This window comes from Ochotona princeps, chromosome 17 (genome assembly GCF_030435755.1).
Source record: "Ochotona princeps isolate mOchPri1 chromosome 17, mOchPri1.hap1, whole genome shotgun sequence".
NCBI classification, from domain to species: domain Eukaryota; kingdom Metazoa; phylum Chordata; class Mammalia; order Lagomorpha; family Ochotonidae; genus Ochotona; species Ochotona princeps.
This window is the reverse complement of record NC_080848.1, coordinates 29,791,798-29,811,193: the sequence shown is the minus strand read 5'-3', so window position 1 is coordinate 29,811,193 and position 19,396 is coordinate 29,791,798. Positions and strand designations below refer to the sequence as shown.

Below are 19,396 nucleotides of genomic sequence, written 5' to 3'. Positions count from 1 at the left end.
ATACCACTGCAACCTACCTGATCTCTCCACACTGCAGGTCCTGAGCCAGCTGGAGGCTTGTGGCCTGGTGGAGACCATCCACATCAGTGCGGCTGGCTTCCCCATTCGGTGAGTGGGGTGGGGCACAGCAGGGATAAACCTACAGATCTGTTATTCAAATATACATGTATTTACTGCTTTGGCTGTCTTTAATGCTAGGGTGGTATATTTTCCTCTTTCCATTATTTTTTGTATATACAATTTTTAAGACATTTCTATTTTTATTGGAAAGTAGGATCTACAGAGAGGGGAGACATAGGGAAAGCTCTTCCATCCACTGGTCCACTCCCCAAGTAGCTGCAGTGGCTGGAGCTGAGCTCATCCAAATCCAGGAGCCAGGAGCTTCTTCCAGGTCTCCCACGTGGGTGCAGGGTCCCAAGGCTTTGGGCTGTCCTCAACTGCTTTTCCATGCCATAAGCAGGGAGCTGGATGGGAAGTGGAGCCGCCGGGATTAGAACTGGCACCCATATAGGATCCCGGCGTGTTCAAGGTGAGGACTTTAGCTGCTAGGCTACCACACCAGGCCCTAAGATTTGTTTTAATTAAAGAAAATGCTTTCTCTACAAAGAGATGAGTTCAGCTTCTGCTCAGAGGCCAGAAAAAGAGGTGGCTAGGAACTGGCCCCTGGATTTGGTTACATAATTGATCAGATCCAAGAGTCCTGGCAGTGTAGTTAGGGACAGAAACCAGTCTTGAGAAGTGACTGGGAGAATTAACAACATCAGATGTCATCAGCTATTACCATGATAGGGAGCAGAAAAACCAGGAGGAAGCTTTGGGGTCACAAGTCAGATGTGAGAGACATGCCCAAGCATGTGCGCGTGGTAGAAGCAGTCGGTCTGTCTCAGGCCCATCAACTGTGTTGGAAGGAGGCAGGATGCAAACACCCCAATAAGAGTGGGAAGTCCTGTTGTATTTAACATGGTCTCCTTAGGGGATGAAGGGAGGGTATATACAGGCTCAGGGTTAAGATGCCTGCATCTCTTGGGCTAGAGCAATGGCTCAATTAGCTAATCCACCCCTTGTAACTGCCGGGATCCCATACGGGCACCAATTCGTGTTCTGGCAGCCCTGCTTCCCATCCAGCTCCCTGCTTGTGGCCTGGGAAATCAGTCGAGGATGGCCCAAAGCCTTGGCACCTTGCACCCGTGTGGGAGACCTGGAAGAAGCTCCTGATCGGCTCAGCTCCAGCGGTTGTATGCATTTGAGGAGTGAACAAGCAGGTAGAAGATTCTGTCTCTTCTCTCTGTAAATCTGCTTTTCCAATAAATACATTAAAAAAAAAAAAACCAAAAGAGGTGCCTATATTTCATATTAGAGTATCTAAGTTTTAGTCCTAGCTCCAATCCCAGTTCCATCTTCTTGTTAATGTGGATTCTAGAAGGCAGCAGGTGATAGTTCAGATTACTTAGATCTCTGTCAGTCATGCTAGAAAGCAGCATTGAATTTTCAGTGCCCTCCTTGGACTGGGGTTTGCAGGCATTTGGCCAGTAAACCAATGGATAGGGCCAGGTAATAAGAACAAATGGTCTCATTTGTCATGGTGGTCAAGACACTCACATCCCTTGTCAGTGTGCCTGGGTTTGAGTTTCAGCCCCACTGGGATCCAGCTTCCAACTAGCAGCCCCCTGGGAAGCAGCAGTATTTGGGTCTCTTCCAACAACGCGATAGGGACTGAATTCCCAGCTCTTGATTTCAGCCTGGTATAGTCCCAGCTGTTGTGTGCATGTGTAGAGTAAAGCAATGGAAGGATTTTTGTAGAACTGCTTCTCACACTCTCAAAATAAAAATAAAAATAAAAAGGGGGGCCTGTATTGTGGTACAGGAGGGTATCCCTATCAGTGTCCCATATAAGAATGCCAGTTCTAGCCCTGGCTGCTCGACTTCAAGTGCAGCTCCCTGTTGTTGTACCTGGGAGGCAGCGGGGGATGGCTCAAGTACTTGGGCTGCTGCCAGCCGTATGCAGGATTCAGATGGAGTTCTTTGCTCCTGGCTTTGGACTGGTTGAGTCCCAGCCAGAGCAGCCATTTTTCTCTTTTTCTCGCGTTCTTTAAAGATTTGCTTTATTATTAATTGGAAAGTAAGATATACAGAGGGAAAGAGACAGAAAAGATCTTTCGTCTGCTGATTTACCCCCAAGTGGCCGCAGCGGCTGGAGCTGAGCCATTCTGAAACCAGGAACCCAGAACCTCTTCCGGGTCTCCCATGCAGGTGCATGGTCCCAAGGCTTTGGGCCATTCTGCTGTACCTTCCTAGGCCACAAGCAGGGAGCAGGATGGGAAATGGGGCCACAGGGATTAGAACCGGTGTCCAGGGCCCAGCACGGTAGCCTAGCAGCTGAAGTCCTTGCCTTGCACATGCCAGGAAAAAAAAAAAAAGAACCGGCGCCCATGTGGGATCCTATTGCGTTCAATGCTAGGACTTCAGCCTCTAGGCTACTGCACTGGACCTGCCATTTGAGGTCTGAATGAGCAGATGAAAGTGTGCATTCTCTTTATATATATCCTCTATCTCTGCCTTTCAAACAAATATATACTGCACAAGCTCCCCACTGAGTGAGCCTAGTCTCCTCTCCAGAAGATAACCTGATCCCTGTGGTGGGGCTGGGACAGCCCCTGACAGTGTTACTGCTCATCTCAGCCATGTACCTGCAAACGTTGAAGTCATTCTCTTGCTTTGGTTCTAGGATCTCTCACCAGAACTTTGTGGAAAGATATGGGTTACTGAGAAGGCTCTGTCCTCGTACATCCTCAGGCCTCCACAGCCCAGATCCTGCCAAGGGGCGCTCTGGTGAGTGGGGCTCATGTGTGAGCCATTTGTTCAACCACAGGACACCCAGCACCCACTCTGAGTCCTCCCAGACATTGGGGCTGTGAGTTCAAAGATGAGCAAATCAGCCTTGCTCTTGGGGTCCTGGACTCAGCGAGGAATCTAAGAGCATGGAAAGCAAAAGGCAGCACTGTGCTGAGGTGTGGCTAGGGAATGGGTTCCTAGAGGAGGCCTGTCAGTCAGGTAGAGGCTTTCTACGTGGCTGAGGTCACCTGACAGAGGCCTGAAGGCAGGAGGTGACAGTGTCGCTCAGTGCAGCTCTTCAGGACAGGAGGTGGTGGGAAGTGAGACCGGGATTGTGATGGAGGGAGTGGAAGAACCCAGACTTTATTCTTTGGGCAGATGAGGATGTGCCACTAAGATGGCTGGAGGACTTAGTCAGCCTCATACTTTCTAGAGACCACACAGGGCCTCGTGGAATGCCCTGGGAGTATGGCTGAAAGCCACTCAAGAGGCCTGGGATGTGAGGACAGTTGGGAACTGTTCGGAAAAAACTGGTGGGACATGCCTGACTAGATCGAGGGAGAAGTAAGTTGGCCCAGTCAGTGGAGAAAGCCAAAGGAAGAGGTGGTAGGGTAGTGATGAGCCCTGCAGAGGCCAGCCGAGCTCCAGGCCCCTGGACTTGTCGAGTGGATGTGTCTGAGATGCACCTGGGCAACCTTTAGGCCTGGGAAGAGGTCTGACTTGAGGTCTTACGTGAGGGTTGCTGACTGCAGATGCACATAACTGAGGCTTAGGACAGGCGGTGGGGAGGAGCCTCAAGAGGTACAAGCCCCCAAGGACCCCAGCCCAGCCACATGCTCCCCACACCTCACAGCTTTCCTCAGGGTCCAGGAGACCCCCGGAAACATTGTTTCCTTTCACCTTTCTCCCTTTCTCTCTTCTCTCCATGGTTGGCTCTCCTGTCTCTTACCAAACCACTTTGGCCCCTGGGTGACTGTGCTATTCTTCTTCATTCTCCAGCCTCTTTCTCTGGCAGCCAGAGAGGCACAGGGCCCTAACGGTGGGCAGAGCCTCAGGTAATGCATCCTCTGCAGGAGTTGGTGCTGTGGGATGGCAGATAGCAGGCAGCGAGAACTCCTGGGTCCTCACAGGGCTGCAATTTGTCTCCTTTTCCCATGCATGATGGGGAGTGGGGGGACAGAGACTGGGTAACATGCTGGACAGTGACCTACAGTTACTTTGGCAGGGCCAAGTCCCCTTTTTTCAGCCTGCCCAAGGAACCCATGGCAATGGAAGCTGCACGGCACAGCCCCAAGGGGGGAGTCCTAAGTCTCCCTGGCATAACCAGAGCCTTGAAGGACAACAGAGGAGACTCTTTGAGCCTCCCCCCAAAAAGGAGTTAGGCTGGAGGCAAGAACTGCAGTACTGGAGCCTGCAGGGTGCTGGGGAGGCTACAGCCAGCTTGTGGAGGTGACTAGGCACTGACTGGGCCACCTGTCATCCCCAGAACAGACCCCACAGGCAGAGTCGGCCATGCTGCTGTCTCTGCTCCAGGACATTCTCCATATCCTGCCAGCTCTAACTCAGATGGCGGCCACAGCTGTCCAGCCTGCCGATGCCATGGCAGCTTCAGTGCACTGCGGCAAGACCAAGGTGTTCATGACCAACTCCGTGGTAAGCTGGTCTGGGATGGGGAGCCTCTCAGTGGCAGAGGTACATGCTCAACAGTTCAGTCTGACTGCTCCTTGGGCCAGGGAAGGAGCCAAGGGCCTCAGCAGATGCCCTTTCTCGCAGCTGGAGCTTCTGGAACATAGGCGTGTCCAGGTGCTAGAGCAATGTGCCCGCTGCATCCAGCGTGGCTGGAAGCGCCACCAGCACCGAAAGCAGGAGCGGCAAAGGCAGGCCGCTGTGCGCATTCAGGCAGGTGAGTGGGGCTATTGATCAGCGGCTGCACACGGGCTGTTCACGCCCCATCGAGGCCCATCCATTGCAGTGTACAGGTTCCACCTCCTGCAGGACAAGTGGCTGCCTGTGGCTCCCTGGGATTATCATTCTTGTTCCAAGCTATCCAGTTCTGTGGTAACCTGCTCCACAGGTAGTGGGGGGTGAAAACTGGCCTATAGCTCCCCCTTCACAGGCCTTCTCCCCCTTTCTGACAAATCCATCACCACCTGCAAGGCACAGGGTTTTGAAAGAGGCCAAAAAAAAACGAAAACCACATGAATTAGAATAATCAAAATAAGACATTCACTCAAAAAACATGAGAAACAGTCCAGATACCTGTCAGTGATGGAGTTATGGCTAGGAAATGGGCCTTTCCTATGAAGATTTTGACAAATAGAAAACTGCTTTCAATAACATGTTCAAACCTGGATGCTAAATCCACCTAGAAAGCTGACACCACCTCCACCTCTGAAAGGTGTATTTGCACCTACAGATGAACTGGACAATGCTGTAAAGTTGCCTGGGTTGGTGAAGTAATGGGGAACTTTTTTTAAAAGATTTATTTTTGTTGCAAAGTCAGATTTACAAAGAGGACTTCCATCCGTTGATTTACTCCCCAAATTACTGCAACAAATGGAGCTGCACCGATCTGAAGCAAGGAGCCAGGAGCTTCTTCCGGGTCTCCCAAGCAGGTGCAGGGTCCCTGGCTTTGGGCCGTCCTCGACTGCTTTCCCAGGCCACAAGCAGGGAGCTGGATGGGAAGTGGAGCTGCCAGGATTAGAACCAGCGCCCATATGGGATACCAGCATGTTCAAGGCAATGACTTAAGCTGCTAGGCTACCACACCAGGCCCAACAGGAAACTTTTATAAATCTAGAGTTCAAATGTCTTATTAGCACAGAATGGAACAGTTTTGTTTCAGAGAACTTTAGTCCACTGGTTCACTTCCCAGATGGCCACAACAGCCAGAGCAGAGCTGAGCTGACCTGAAGCCAGGAGTTTCTTCTAGGTTTCCACATGGGTGCAGAGGCCCAAGAACTTGAATCATCCTCCTCTGCCATAAGCAGGGAACTGGATTGGAAGTGGAGCAGCCTGGACTCAAAATGGCATGCACATGAGAATTCCGACAGTGCAAGTGGAAGCTTAAGCTTGCCCTGCCACCAAAATAGCTCTTTTTGTAGGATTAACAGAATGGATGGTTCCCCCCAGTGAGTAGTTACTTTGTTAGCATTTGGGTATGTGGTGCATTGCCCCATGGATTCCTGAATAAGCGTGACATTTGAGCATTTAAAAAAGGGACGGCATAATGGCTCAGTGGCTAATACTTGTCTCGCACGTACCAGGATCCCATATGGATGCCAGTTTGTGTCCTGGCTGATCCACTTCCATCCCACTCCCTGCTTGTGGCCTAGGAAAGCAGTAGAGGATGGTCCAGTGCCTTGGGATTGTGTACCCGCGTGGGAGACCTGGAAGAAACTCCTGGCTCCTGGCTCCCGTCTTGGCTCTAGCCATTGTGGCTACCTGGGGACTGAACCAGTGGACGGAAATTCCTGCTGATCCCTCCCCCCCTTTTTTTTTCTCTGTTTGCCTTTCCAATAGAAATAAATCCTTTTTAAAGAGAGACATGTAGTTATAAAAGATATGGACCACCTGCTCTCTGGGCCTTGCCCTTGAAGAGCCAGAGAGGGGAGGAGACTCTGCTGGGCCTGCCGCCAGCCAAAACGCCAGGTGTCTGGACACTGTTCCTAGGCTTGACTTTAAAACCTTAGGAGTTGGAAGCCTTTTTTCCTGCCAAGAGCCATTTAGGTATCTGTAATGTCTCATGGAGCATACAAAATCACCAGCTTACACATTAGCATGCTGTGGATTCACTGAATTCTGAGCAAGCCTGGGGTTGCCTTGGCAAGGCTAGACCACACCATGCCATGGGCCTTGTAGCATAAGGTGGCCATTCACTGCAATAACATTTCACATTTCACAGTCACACTGGCACTGTTCCAGCACCAGCTAACTTTGCCTACTCTTTCATGTTCCTGGGGACCCTCTTAGCTGCTCGTTCCTGGTTAACTCGGAAACACATCCAGAGGCTGCACAAAGCTGCCACGATCATCAAGCACGCATGGCGGCAGTGGAGAGTAAGTACGACAGAGACATAGGGTGGGGAGGTGGAGATTCGGGGGCCAGGTGGGTCTGGAAGGCTGGATCTGGAGCAGTAACAGTGATGCCTCAGGCAGACCCTTCAGCTACCTGGGCCTCGTGTTCCTGTCAGACCAAACACCTCTGACACTGTAAGGTAGCTCTGGCTGGTTTTTAATGATTTCTTTGCTTATTTAAAAGGCAAAGTTAAAAGGATACAAGAGATCTTCCATCTGCTGGTGTCTAAATGACCATAGCAGCCACAGCTGAGCCAGGAGCTCAGGAAACCCAGCCAGGTCTCCCACACAGGTGGCAGGACCCAGGTTCTTGGGCCACCTTTGCTGCTTTCCCAGGCACACTAGCAGGAGCTGGATTGGAACCAGTGTTCTGATAAGGGATGCCACCGTTACAAGTGACATCTTAACTCACTGTATCATAGTGCTGGCTCCTTCAGGGAAGTTTGAAAGAGCCTATACTGAGCTGTGGAAGCGCAGTCACTGGGTTAAGCAAATTTAAACTAGTCATCAAGGTAGCCACATGAAATATGAGTGCCTGCCTGCGTTCATTCAGTACCTGGCTGCAGCTTCCTGCCACTGATGGCCCAAATAAACTGGTCCCTGCCACTCACTTCTGAACCCCCAGCTTCTACCTGGTCCTAGGAGGCATTTAGAGAGTGAGTACCTCAAATATTTTTAAGAACCAGATTTTATATTAAGTACATGATTATTTCCCAATAAGGCTAAAACATACGTAAGGCTTAGACACAGCTGTCTCAGATATGTAAAAACCTCTATAATATTCAGGGAGAGTATTATGAAAAAACTGCAGATTTCAACATTGCTTGCTCCAAAATAAGCTTTTAATTTCATTTTCTGTGAACTTACCAATTCGCCTGGCAAGGATGCCCAGGGCACTTGAGGACATCCAGCTGCTGGCAGCCAGATGGTTTCACTCTGTGAGGCTGATATGTAAGAATTTGCAACAAAGAGAAAGCCTCCACTAAAGGTGAGATAAGGAGTCATGATTGTGGTACAGTGCATAAAGCTGCCACCCACAACACCAGCATGGGTACTTGAATTTTGGCTGTTTCACATGAGCTCCCAGTCAAGGATGGCCCAAGTGACTGGGCCTCTGCCATCCACGTGGGAGACTGGAAGAAGCTCCTGGCTTCGGCCTGGCCCAGTGCTGGCCATTGTGGCCATCTGAAGAGTCAAACAGATGATCTCCCTCTCCATAATTCCATGTAGCATAGCAGCTTTAAGTTATACCAATAACGGGATGTTTTCTTTTTAAGATGAGAATGGCCTTTCTTGTGTCTGAAGAACTGGATGGTGTAGAAGAAAAATACTTGGCTGTGGCTCCCCCATCCCGGAGCGTCTCCTTACTGCACCCAGAGCAGCCCAAGCTCCAGGGGGCAATTGTCCGCTTCTGGCCCCTCGGACTGGTCCTGGCTAACGCGTGTGTGGGTGTCCATGGCCTTCAGAGGAAACTAGTGGTCTGTGCTTGCCTTCAGCTTCCCAGAGGCAGCCCCCGTGGCTACACTATCCAGACAGCACAAGACCAGGCTGGGGTCACATCCATCCGAGCACTGCCTCAGGTAAGCCACATTTGACAGAATAGCCACCCTGGCCCAATAGTTCTGGCTTCCTCCTCCCACCCCACTGAGAAAGGCGGAGACCAAGCTCAGCATCCTGGGGGGGGGGGGGAGCCTCAGTCCTGCTGGAAAGCCAGCCCACTGCAGGAGGGGGTCATTTCTTCTGCTTTAACAGAGAATATTGCAGAGCCTTTTGCTTTTTAAAAACTGCCCCTACATATGACAGCACCTGTTCTGAGTCTTGTATGAGTGGCCAAGGAAGACTCGGCCAGCACACTTGGACCTTTCTGTCAGCCCAGCAAGCCAGGCCTCAGGAGAGGGGAAAGCTGTGCTACCCAAAGCCCAGGGACTGGGGCCTGTGTCCCAGTCACTGGGTGACATTGCCCAAGGAGCAACATCTCTCCAGTATCCTACTTCTTTACCTACAGAATGGGCTAATACTCAGTCTATCCACGGGGTCATTGCAAGGAAGTGAAGGAAACAGAATTGCCATCCCAGAGGGATTAGTATAGGTCAAATTTAGATACAATCTTTCCAGAAAATTTGCAGATTAGCAAGAATGTTAACTGTAAGCTAACTGCTTTAGAGTTCTAGGTAAGGATAAAGAGAACATTAATCTTGCTACTGCTTTTACTTCCCTACCCCCATTCCTGGCATTCGCTCAGCAAGATGCCTTTAGGCCCTGGCAGGCCTGAGAACTGCAGTTAAGCTCTGTCTCCACCCCTCCCTCCAGGGCCCGATAAAGTTTCACTGCAAGAAGTCTCCCCTGCGCCATGCTGACATCTGCCCCGAGCCTCGGCCCTGCCATGTTACTGGCTTTAATCAGATTCTGCTGGACAGACACAGGCCATGACCTCTTCTCAGCCTCGTCCCTCGCCTGGCCAGGTGATCCTAGGTGCCTTTGTTTCTGCAGGGTTCCTGCCAACTGCCTTGCCAAAGACATCGAAACCACAGACAGCTGCCAAACTACTCCCACAGCAGCTCCATTCACAGCTGTGGCCAGCAAAGCCAGGGCCCCACAGGCCTCCCTCTCCAGGCTCCAGCTCCGGCAGTGGCCAGGGGGCAGGGCTAGGGCCACCCAGCACCTGACATTGCACTACCTGCACAAATCAAACTGGCGGAAGCCATGACCACCAGCCTGGAGTAGTGACTGTCACCTCCAGGGCACCTCATTCCCTACAGGCACTTTTGAAGAAAACTAAGCCAGCCTCAAGGTGGCTGGGGATGGTTTTGCATTTATTCCTTTTATAAAAGGAATGAAATCTTAGTATTTCATGATAGTATTCATTTAATGTAATTTCAAACACATTAAGAATCAAGGACAATGAACATATTTAACAAGCACTCTGTCTTGATATTATTTAATACTGTTGTTCACCTCAGTGGATATAAAACTTGATCCACACTACCACTGATGTCTACCATAACTGTATACCAAATATAAAACAGTTTAAACCACCATCTGAATGTCAAGTCTCCTCGGTATAAAGGATTTGCCATTTGCAGTCCACTCCATGTGCCTGAAATGTGAGCCCCGGCAGCTGACCAGCCTACCTCAGGCGCCTGGGTCCTGCCGCTCCCTGCCTTGTTTCAGGCCCCTCACTCGCTGGTCTCCGGGAGTGGGAGTTGCACACCGTAACAATCCACGTCAAGACTCGTCACTGCAGGACGGTTCCACAATTCTCAAACAGCAGTCAGCAAACTCCACAAACAGGGGCTCCTGCATGTAGTCTCTCATGAGCTTGGCTTTGTTGTCCCCCTGATCAAGGTTGATGATCAGCTCTCTCAGGTGCGGGTTCAGCAGCAAGCTTCTTAACGCAGCAGAGTCCCCTTAACAAGTAACAAAGCCAATGCAAATTTAAGTGGGAACCAGAGGGATGGCTGCAAGTTGACTGCAGTATCTCATTTATGCCCATAATTAACCGCAGTGCTTCTCAGATGAACAAGGGGACACTTCAGCCACTAGGTTACAGGGCCAGGCCCCATTTAATGACTCACAATCATGCTGCATACAGCAGAGAAATGTATCTCAAGGCCTGACAGAGAAATAAACACAACAGACTTACCTAAACTTTTCAAATTCTGCAAAGAAACTCTGTCTTCCTCTTCATCACTATTTAGAAAATCAGCTATGGAGTCGTCATCACCTAAGGAATACAGAACAGTTAACTGCTTATCATGGGCCACATCTGAGCAGCAGTTCCAACAGGAAAAGCCTGGGCTGACATTCTGACACAGTGACCCAGCATCCCACAGTGGAGGATGGGTTCAAACCCTAGGGGCTACTTCCTTCTGGGGTGCTGGGGAAGGCAGCAGATGATGACCCAAACATTTAGGCATCTGTCACCCATGTGGCAGGCGAGAATGGAGTTCCTGGCTTCAGCCTGATGCTGGGGCCTGGGAGGAGCCCCCGCTGTGGCTGTGACTCAGGGCGGCGCCCGAGACCAGCAGCATGGTACAGTAGGCTAGGCTATCACTGCAGCTGCTCTGCTTCCTTCCTCCCTCCCTTCCTCCCTTCCTCCCTTCCTTCCTTCTAAGCCACCTGGGAAAGCAGGGCCCCTGCCAGGTGGAGCTCCAGACCACTGGAACACTGCGCCATTTGGGGAGTGAACCAGCCAAGGAAACATTTTTCTCTGTCACCTTCAAATGAATAAATCTTGTTTAAAAAGGTTCTTATAGGGAGCCGGGCCCTGTAGCCTAGTGACTAAAGTCCAGCCTTGCACAAGCCAGGATCCCATATGGGCACCGGTTCTAATCCTGGCAGCTCCACTTCCCCTCCAGCTCCCTGCTTGTGGCCTGGGAAAGCAGTTGAGGACAGTCCAAAGCCTAGGGATCCTGCACCCATGTGGGAGACCCAGATGACGCTTCTGGCTCCTAGCTTCAAATTGGCTCAGCTCTGGCAGCTGCAGCCACTTATGGAGTGAACCAGTGGATGGAAAAATCTTTCTACCTCTCCTCTTTGTAAATTACTTTCCAATAAAACAATAATAAATAAATCTATGCCCCCCAAAAAACTGACAGGGTCCCAGCCCCAGCACTGCCCTGCCTCTCTGCCCACCTGGCACTGCCTCACAGAGTCATCTCCTGCAGCTCGCCCTCCCCCACTCGCGCACCTTGTGGCCCACTTAGCCTATAGGAAATCCTGCCTGGTGTGTTTGTCTGAAGCCCACCAACTAACTCACCCTGGTTCTCCACCGGCTTCACAGTTTTAGCAGCAACAGCTGATCGTTTTCTCTCAACGGGTCGAGTTTCAGGAGTGCACTTCTCTGAAAGAGACACATTTCAGGCATCAGCTCTCCCAGGCAGGCCAAGGAGGCCGCCGCACCCTGTGGCACGTGTATGTGTGTTGCGGGGGGAGTGAGCCATCTCAGCAAGCAGGCCAGCTAGGGAGACACAGGGCTGAGGCAACAGGTCGCCTGGGGACTCCTTATCCTGCAGGGCTGCCCCCTGAGTGGCACACAGACTTCAAAAACATCAAGCCAAACTTGCAGGTGGGTGTGTGTGCCCTCTCCCCCCCCCCCCCCGGGCTTCCAATGGAAGCCACGGAGCAATGCTAGAGGTAAGGGAGAGAGCTGGTCTAGGTCCCTCAAGGAGGCCAGGACACAACACCGCAGGCCTCCAAGAGGCTCTGCCGTGGGAAGGAAAACATTCCTGGCAGTGGGAATGGGCCAGGGCTGGAAAGGATGGGTCAGGCACAAGCACATGGCCCAGAGCAACTGCCCGCTGACCAGGTGCACTGGTGCTCAGATCCAACATGCCAGCTGGCAAGCAGCGGCTTAACACGCTGCAGCACAACGCCAGCGCCAATAAATCTTACAAATTACTATGTCTCATTCCGTCTAATGAGCTTCACTTTTTAAGGAACTTAAAAACTTTTAAGAATTAGATGCGCAGGGTCCCAGCTGCTCCACTTCCCTACGGCCTGGGAAAGCGGTGCAGGGTAGCCCCAGGTGCTTGGGCCTTTGCACCCAGATGGGAGGCAAGAGAAAGTTCCTGGCTTGGCCTAACGCAGCCAGGGCCGGTGCCGCCAATTGGGGAGGGAACCAGCAGGTGAACATCTGTCTCCACCCCCCGGCACACTCTTTCGAATTAAATCTTTAAAAAGTGTGGGCTCGGCGGCGTGGCCTAGCGGCTAAAGTCCTCGGCTTGAAAGCCCCGGGATCCCATATGGGCGCCGGTTCTAAGCCTGGCAGCTCCACTTCCCATCCAGCTCCCTGCTTGTGGCCTGGAAAAGCAGTCGAGGACGGCCCAATGCATTGGGACACTGCACCCGCGTGGGAGACCGGGAAGAGGTTCCAGGTTCCCGGCATCGGATCGGCGCAGCACCGGCCCATTGCGGCTCACTTGGGGAGTGAATCATCGGACGGAAGATCTTCCTCTCTGTCTCTCCTCCTCTCTGTATATCTGGCTGTAATAAAATGAATAAATCTTTAAAAAAAAAAGAAAAGAAAAAACGTCTGGGCTTCTCTAGATGCAGATAAACATCCCTCTCTAACTGGCCCGTGGCTTCTCTTTATTCTGACCAGGTTTAGCGCTTTCAGTCAAACCCGTTGTTGCCACCAACACACGGCTTAGAGAGGAGCTCGGCCTCGGCCTCCGCGCCGGCGAGGGATGCTCGGACCGGCCAGCGGCTCGGACACGGGAGAGGGGGCCCCGGGGCCGGGGAGAAGCCGAGCGCGGAGCCCAGGGCGCGGGGGGCTCACCTCGGTGCGTCCGGAAGCAGGCGAGCGAGCAGCTGCGAGGAGACGGGCAGGCGTCAGCAGCGAACCCCGCCGGACCCCAAAGCCTCCCGCCTTCCCCCCGGAGCTCCCAGCCGCCCTCCCCTGGGCCTCCCGGGATCCACGCCCGGTCCCTCGGCCCTCCCTCCCCCGGGCGCCCCGCTCACTAGGGCGCGCGGCAGGCCGGGCAGCGGTACTTGGGCTTCTCCAGGCAGACCACGCAGACCACCGAGCTGCACCGCAGCGACGCCATGCCCTCCCCGCTGTCGGCGCCTCCCGCCGCGATTCCGCATGCGCTACTCCTTCCGCCTTCTAAACCGGGGCCAATCAGCGCTCAGCATGCACAGGCAAAAGCAATAGATTGCGCCCGCGTGCGGGCCCAGTCGTGATGAGATGAGCGCCGATGCACTCCATGCGCGCCTGAGTGCAGATTCTCAGGCTGTCCCTGGTGAGGTCACGTTTGAAAGGTCCTGTCCCCGTCCTCACGTGGCTGTGGGGAGCAAGCAGGTCGGAAAGAATCAAGAGCAACACTCCCTTCACATTCCAGCTCGAGCTTTGTGAATCTTGCCAGGACCTTGGATCTTCCTGCCTATGTTAGAGTCCGGGCCAGAGCTTCCCCCAGACGTTAGGGTGCCAGCTAGTCAACCCCCAGAAAATGACAAAGAGCCTCGCTGGTAATGCAAAAAGCAAACAGAGTTTATTGTGCCAGCATGCTGGGGCCAGCCAAGAGGATCGGACCCCGACCTAGCATAAGGCTGGAGATTATATACCCCTTTTTGGCTGTAACATATATCAAAGTCAACTCAAAAGTAACAAATTTAGACTTATGTGGCTCCTGGGTGCAAGCAGTCTATTCTGTTCTCACACTCATTATTTACATTCCCACACTTATTATTTATGGCTCATCCCATCCTGGCACCCTTATCTTTATGGCTCCTCCAGTCCCTGGGACTGGGACCGGGGAACTGTGCCCCTGCCTTCCTGCACCTGGGTTAGTTGATGGATAAGGTTACAAAGAAACAAGGGAGACAGATTTATCACTAAAGTGGAGCTTTCCCAGGTGCCTCCTGACCTAGCAAAGTAGTGGCTTCTCACCCTAATGTGCCTAATATCGCCTAACGCTAATATTCTTAACATTCTAACATACTAACATTATACCAACACTCTAACACCTGTCTGCTCAGCTTACCTGAAGGGAGAGCAGACCAGCCAGTCAGAGGGTCACGAGCTACAGGGACAACTGCTCTGCCCCACCTAGGCCATTCTTCCTTGAGGAAAGACAGATGAGGGCTGATGGCACAAATGTGGGCTGTTGTGTTCTTCTTTCACTTCTTAAAGATTTATTACTTATTTTTTATTGGAAAGGCAGATACACAGAGGAGGAGAGACAGAAAGGAATATCTTCCGTCCAATGATTCACTTCCCAAGTGACAACAACAGCTAGAGCTGAGCTGATCCAAAGCCAGGAGCCAGGAGCTTCTTCCCGGTTTCCCACATGAGTACAGGGTCCCAAGGCTTTGGGCCATCCTTGACTGCTTTCCCAGGCCACAAGCAGGGAGCTGGATGGGAAGTGTGGCTGCCAGAATTAGAACTGGCACCCATATGGGATCCAAGTGCGTGCAAAGCAAGGACTTTTGCTGCCTCTAGGCCACCACGCCAGGCCCTGTTTTCTTATTTTTAGCTACTCTATTTGAATGAGTGACAGAGAGAGGCAGAGAAAGAATTTGCAGCCGCTGGTTCACTCCCCAGAAGTCTGCCACATCTGGGGCTGGGCCAGGCTGAAGCCAGGGGCACTATCCTGGTCCCCCAGGTGGGCAGTAGGGACCTAAGCACTTGGGCCATTATCTGTCACCTTCCAGGCACATTGGCCAGAAGCCATTTGGAAGCAGAGTATCAGGGACTATGACATGGGCAGCCAACGTTTCAAGCTGCAGCTTGACCTGCTGTGCCTGACACAACATACCATAACATACCTTGCCATAATACTAACAGATGACTACTGAGCACTGGCCACGAGCCCTGCCTTGCTCTGGCTCTGGGGACTCCTCAGATTGGAAGTCACAATCTCTGTCCTCCAGGAGCTGAGGGCATGGAGTGAGAACAGGACAAGGCGGCAGAGACAAATGATTCACTCTCAGGGCTGTGTTGGCATTAGTTAGCACATCTCAACTACAAGCATGACACCTTGGGGCCCTTGCCATGCACACAATGAATCTCATATGGGCACCAGTTCATATGCTAGCTGCTCCACTTCCCATCCAGCTCCCTGCCCGTGGCCTGGGAAAGCAGTCAAGGATGGCCCAAAGCCTTGGGACCCTACACCTGAGTGGGAGACCCAGAGGAGGCTTGAGGCTTCTGGCTTCGGATGAGCTCAGCTGTGGCCATTACAGCCACTTGAGGAATGAAATACTGGATGGAACATTTTTCTGTCACTCTGTAAATCTGCTTTGCCAATAAGAATAAATAAATCTGAGAGAGAGAGAGAGAGAGAGAGAGGGAGAGAGAGAGAGAGAGAGAGGGAGAGAGAGAGAATGAGAACTCCTGGAATGTTACAGTCTTACATTCTAGGGACCCCCCAATTGCCTCACCCTCACACTAGCCCCTGATGGATTTCACTGACCAAGGACCCAGTGGCTTGATGGAGGGGGTTCCCAGCAGGTGGATCTGGAGAGATGAGCAGTCATGCGTTGGAAGATTCATGTTTTTCAAGGGCTTCCTTCTCTTTACAGCCCTGGGAAAGACACACCATCTCCATGGCTCCCTCCACCTGCTCTGGGCTGTGGAAAGAAAAAGGAATCTGCCTGGGCAATCCTGCTGAGCTAAAGGCCTAAGGAACTGTAAGCTTGGAAGGAAGCTCCGGGGAATTTAGGAACCCAAGGAAGACAGCTGTTTAAGAGAGGATGACAACTGTTTAAGAGAGGATGTGGGGAGCCTCGGGGCAAAGGTTCTGAGGCAGTTAGACTGCCAGAACTCACTGATCCTCAAGCTTTGATAACAGATCAAACAAAGGTGCTGCTTCTCTGCATGCTGTTAATTATTAGTAGCCGCTAGAGGAACACATTGTGTACTGATTGACTCCCCTGCATGCTAGCAAATAAACCACATCCTGTTTCAAACCCTCCATTTGTATGCCTACCTGTCCCTCAGTCTTTAAAAGTTTTTTGCTGCTAATGAACTTTGGCTGTTGACCACAAGTCAGAAGTCCCTGCATATGATTATCATTGACTCAGTGCACCAAGTCCCTCGCTGCTGGACAGAGAACTCTTGGCGATCTCAATGCCAGCAGCGTCCCCTCATCTGCAAGAACAGCTTCTTGGGCCCAACGCAGTAGCCTAATGGCTAAAGTCCTCGCCTTGTAAGTGCCGGATCCATATAGGCACCAGTTTTAATCCTGGTGGCCAGGCTTCGCATCCAGCTCCCTGCTTGTGGCCTGGGAAAGCAGTCAAGGACAACTCAAAGCCTTGGGACCCTGCACCCGCATGGGAGACCTGGAAGAAACCCCTGGCTCTTGGCTTCAGATTGGCTCCAGCCGTTGCGGCCACTTGGAGAGTGAATGAGCAAATGGAAGATCTTTCTCTCTCTCTCCTCTTCTCTGTATATCTGGCTTTCCAATAAAAATAAATAAATATTAAAAAAAAAAAAAAGAATCCCTTGTATGTTGGTCGTTCCACTTCTGGGAACCCACAAGAACAAGGGGAAACCTGCCCCCTGTGTGACTTGGCCCCTCAAGGGCACCTTCATCTAATTAGCAAGAATGGCTGGGCGTTTGTCTGGCAGTGGGAAGGCAGAGAGGAGGCCAGGTGTCAACACAGAGGGCTCTCTGCGGCACACAGAAAAAGCCTAATTTCTGGGTCTCCATTCTGACCCCAACACAGCAGGCCTCACGGCTCAGGCATTTGGCCTGGGTGTGCTGGGCTCAGAGGGGACGGATGGCAGACCTTACAGGGTCCTGGCACTGTGGAAACGACACAGTCCAGCCCCTGATGCTGAAGTGACAGGCACTACTCTCACCTCGCAAAAGCCTCCACTGAGGTCCCGGCTCAGGTGGACCATTGTGACTTTCTTTTCTTTTTCAGAAAGATTTATCTATTTATTTTTTATTTATTGCAAAGTCAGATACACAGAGAGGAGGAGAGACAGAGAGGAAGATCTTCTGTCTGATGATTCACTTCCCAAGTGACTGCAACAGCTGGTGCGCGCCAATCCAAGCCAGGAGCCAGGAACTTCTTCCATCTCCCACACAGGTGCAGGGTCCCAAGGCTTTGGGCCGTCCTCGACTGCTTTCCCAGGCCACAAGAAGGGAGCTGGATGGGAAGTGGAGCTGCCAGGACTAGAACTGGCGCCCATATGGGACCCCAATGAGTTCAAGGCGAGGACTTTAGCCACGAGGCCACGGCGCCGCACCAACCCCTCCAATCCCCGCTTTTTTTTTTTTTGTTTCAGAGCTGTTGTGACAGTGCTGGTTTGGGCTCCAAGCTTCTCTAGGAAGGCCTGACCCTGGCCTTGTCTGGCACCAAATGTCCTCACAGTGGAGGACTGGGTCCATTTTCTCCTGTTAGTTGTGTGAGAACGAAGAGACTGGGGCTGTCTCAGAGCTTGGCTGCTTCCTCTCTGCCGACCACCAAACTGAGGAGAGGTGACTCTACCACGAAAAAAACAAAGAGAAAGAAGTTCGCTGGGGTCCTCCTGTGCACACTGCATGCAGGGAAAACGCCTCAGCCTGCACCCACCGCACCCTCTCCTCCAGTACCCAGGAGAGGGGCGGGCCTCTGTGTGGTGGCAGTGAAGCCCAACACATAGGTCCTGTGACAGTGACCGGCTCAGGAAAGGCCCAGGCACGTCCTTCGTGCCCTGATGCGGCCGCCCGCCGGTCCCCTGCTTCTCTGTGGACCGTCCAAGCTGACACCCAGAAGCTGGACCAGGAGAGAAGCTCGCCGATGGGTGCAGTTTCCAGGGCTCCACTAGAGGGCAGCAGTGTCCGCAGATTCAGCGGCGAGCCCGGACGGCGCAGGGAGGGCCAGACCCGCCCAGCGCCGCCAGAGGGCGCTGCGGCCCCTGGTGTCTGCAGCCCTGGCAGGGCCCAGGGAGCCCAGACACTGACCCTCACCCTGGGAGCATTGCTGGCGGCCAGGAGAGGCAGTGGAGAGCGTGGTCCCCACTGGGTGCACAGTTTCCCTGCGGGAAAGCAGGGCCTGAGCTGGCCTCAAAATGAGAATGGCTGCTCAGAGCTGGTGCCTGGTGAAAGCCCAGTGGGCCTCAGGGAGTAATGTACAGTGGTTCACTCCTCAGATGCCCCCGGTGGCTGAAGCCAGGAGCCAAGAGCAGTGCAGGTCCCCCACCTGGGTAGCAGGGACTCAAGCATCTGAGCCATCACCAGTACCTTACCAGCAGGAAGCTGGGTCAGGAGCAACGGCCAAGAACCAATCACAGGTCCTCTGCCGCAGGATGGAATTTTATTTATTTATTTATTTTAATTTATTTCAAAGGCAGAATTAGAGAGAGAGAGAGACATTTCTTCCATTTGCTGGTTCATGCCTCCCAGAAGACTGTAACAGCTCGGGCTGGACCAGGAACTTCTTCTGGATTTCCCCCAGGAGTACAGAGGCCCAAGCACTTGGATCACCCTCTGCTGCCTTCCCAGGCATATTAGCAGGGAGCTGGGTGGCAAGTGGAGCAGCTTAGACTACAACCAGTGCCCATATAGGATCCTGGCACCACAGCTGGCAGCTTTACACAGCCTAGATACAAGTGTCTTAGTCACCAGCTGAACCACTTGACTTCAGAATGTAGCTGAATGAGAAGTCAAAATGTGTTGGACGCAACTGAAGCTCATAGCACTAAGATGTTTGATACGGCAGTGGCTTTCCACCAGGTCTGTTCCCTGAATACCAGGACAGCTGGCCACATCTGAAGACACCTGGGGCTGTCACAGAAGCGGCTAGGTGCTGCAAAACCAAGCAACTAGAGGCCAGGGACACTGTGCAGCACTCTACAGTGCCAGGGATTACACAGACCCCAATATCCATGTGGTGTTAGAAGGTCTATAATAAGAGGCTAAGGCTTCTTCATAAAGCAGCTAGTAAAACAAACAAAAGAAAAGTAAACAACAACAACAAAAACAGGGCCAGCACCACGACTTAGGCTAACCCTCCACCAGCCGAACCAGCCTCCCATATGGCCGCTAGTTCTAGTC

At 52.3% G+C, this 19,396-nt stretch overlaps 3 protein-coding genes across 4 annotated transcripts in view; 1 reads left to right on the top strand and 2 right to left on the bottom strand.

Annotated features, from left to right (window-relative positions):
- MYO19 (myosin XIX) overlaps positions 1-9,514 on the top strand; it is a 35,549-nt gene extending 26,035 nt beyond the window's left edge. For both annotated transcript variants that reach the window (XM_058675448.1, XM_058675449.1), the window contains 7 exons: positions 38-108; positions 2,726-2,829; positions 4,319-4,485; positions 4,606-4,735; positions 6,805-6,890; positions 8,186-8,488; positions 9,219-9,514. In XM_058675448.1, coding sequence (XP_058531431.1) covers positions 38-108; positions 2,726-2,829; positions 4,319-4,485; positions 4,606-4,735; positions 6,805-6,890; positions 8,186-8,488; positions 9,219-9,338 — 981 coding nt within the window. In that variant the 3' untranslated portion in view covers positions 9,339-9,514. The remainder of the gene's footprint in view (positions 1-37; positions 109-2,725; positions 2,830-4,318; positions 4,486-4,605; positions 4,736-6,804; positions 6,891-8,185; positions 8,489-9,218) is intronic.
- The window catches only part of PIGW (phosphatidylinositol glycan anchor biosynthesis class W), a 39,817-nt gene extending 29,185 nt beyond the window's left edge, over positions 1-10,632 (bottom strand). Inside the window, exon 1 of the mRNA XM_004590951.3 lies at positions 10,548-10,632. The gene's annotated coding sequence lies outside the window, so the exon portion shown is untranslated. The remainder of the gene's footprint in view (positions 1-10,547) is intronic.
- Positions 10,112-13,677, bottom strand: ZNHIT3 (zinc finger HIT-type containing 3). Its single transcript, XM_004590952.3, has 5 exons — positions 13,371-13,677; positions 13,189-13,220; positions 11,668-11,751; positions 10,552-10,632; positions 10,112-10,315 (listed from the first exon to the last, which is right to left on the bottom strand). Exons 1-5 carry the CDS (start codon positions 13,454-13,456, stop codon positions 10,134-10,136), a joined length of 465 nt encoding a protein of 154 aa, XP_004591009.2. The 5' UTR covers positions 13,457-13,677; the 3' UTR covers positions 10,112-10,133.
- Between the last annotated feature and the right edge of the window lie 5,719 nt (positions 13,678-19,396).

Bases quoted from the DNA above. Each gene is read 5' to 3' on its own strand.
- ZNHIT3 (XM_004590952.3), bottom strand. From the start codon at position 13,456: ATGGCGTCGCTGCGGTGCAGCTCGGTGGTCTGCGTGGTCTGCCTGGAG. The intron at 13,221-13,370 runs GTGAGCGGGGCG...GTCTCCTCGCAG, and splicing joins CCGGCCTGCCGCGCGCCCTA to CTGCTCGCTCGCCTGCTTCC. The intron at 10,633-11,667 runs GTGAGTTAGTTG...TGTATTCCTTAG, and splicing joins GAAGCCGGTGGAGAACCAGG to GTGATGACGACTCCATAGCT.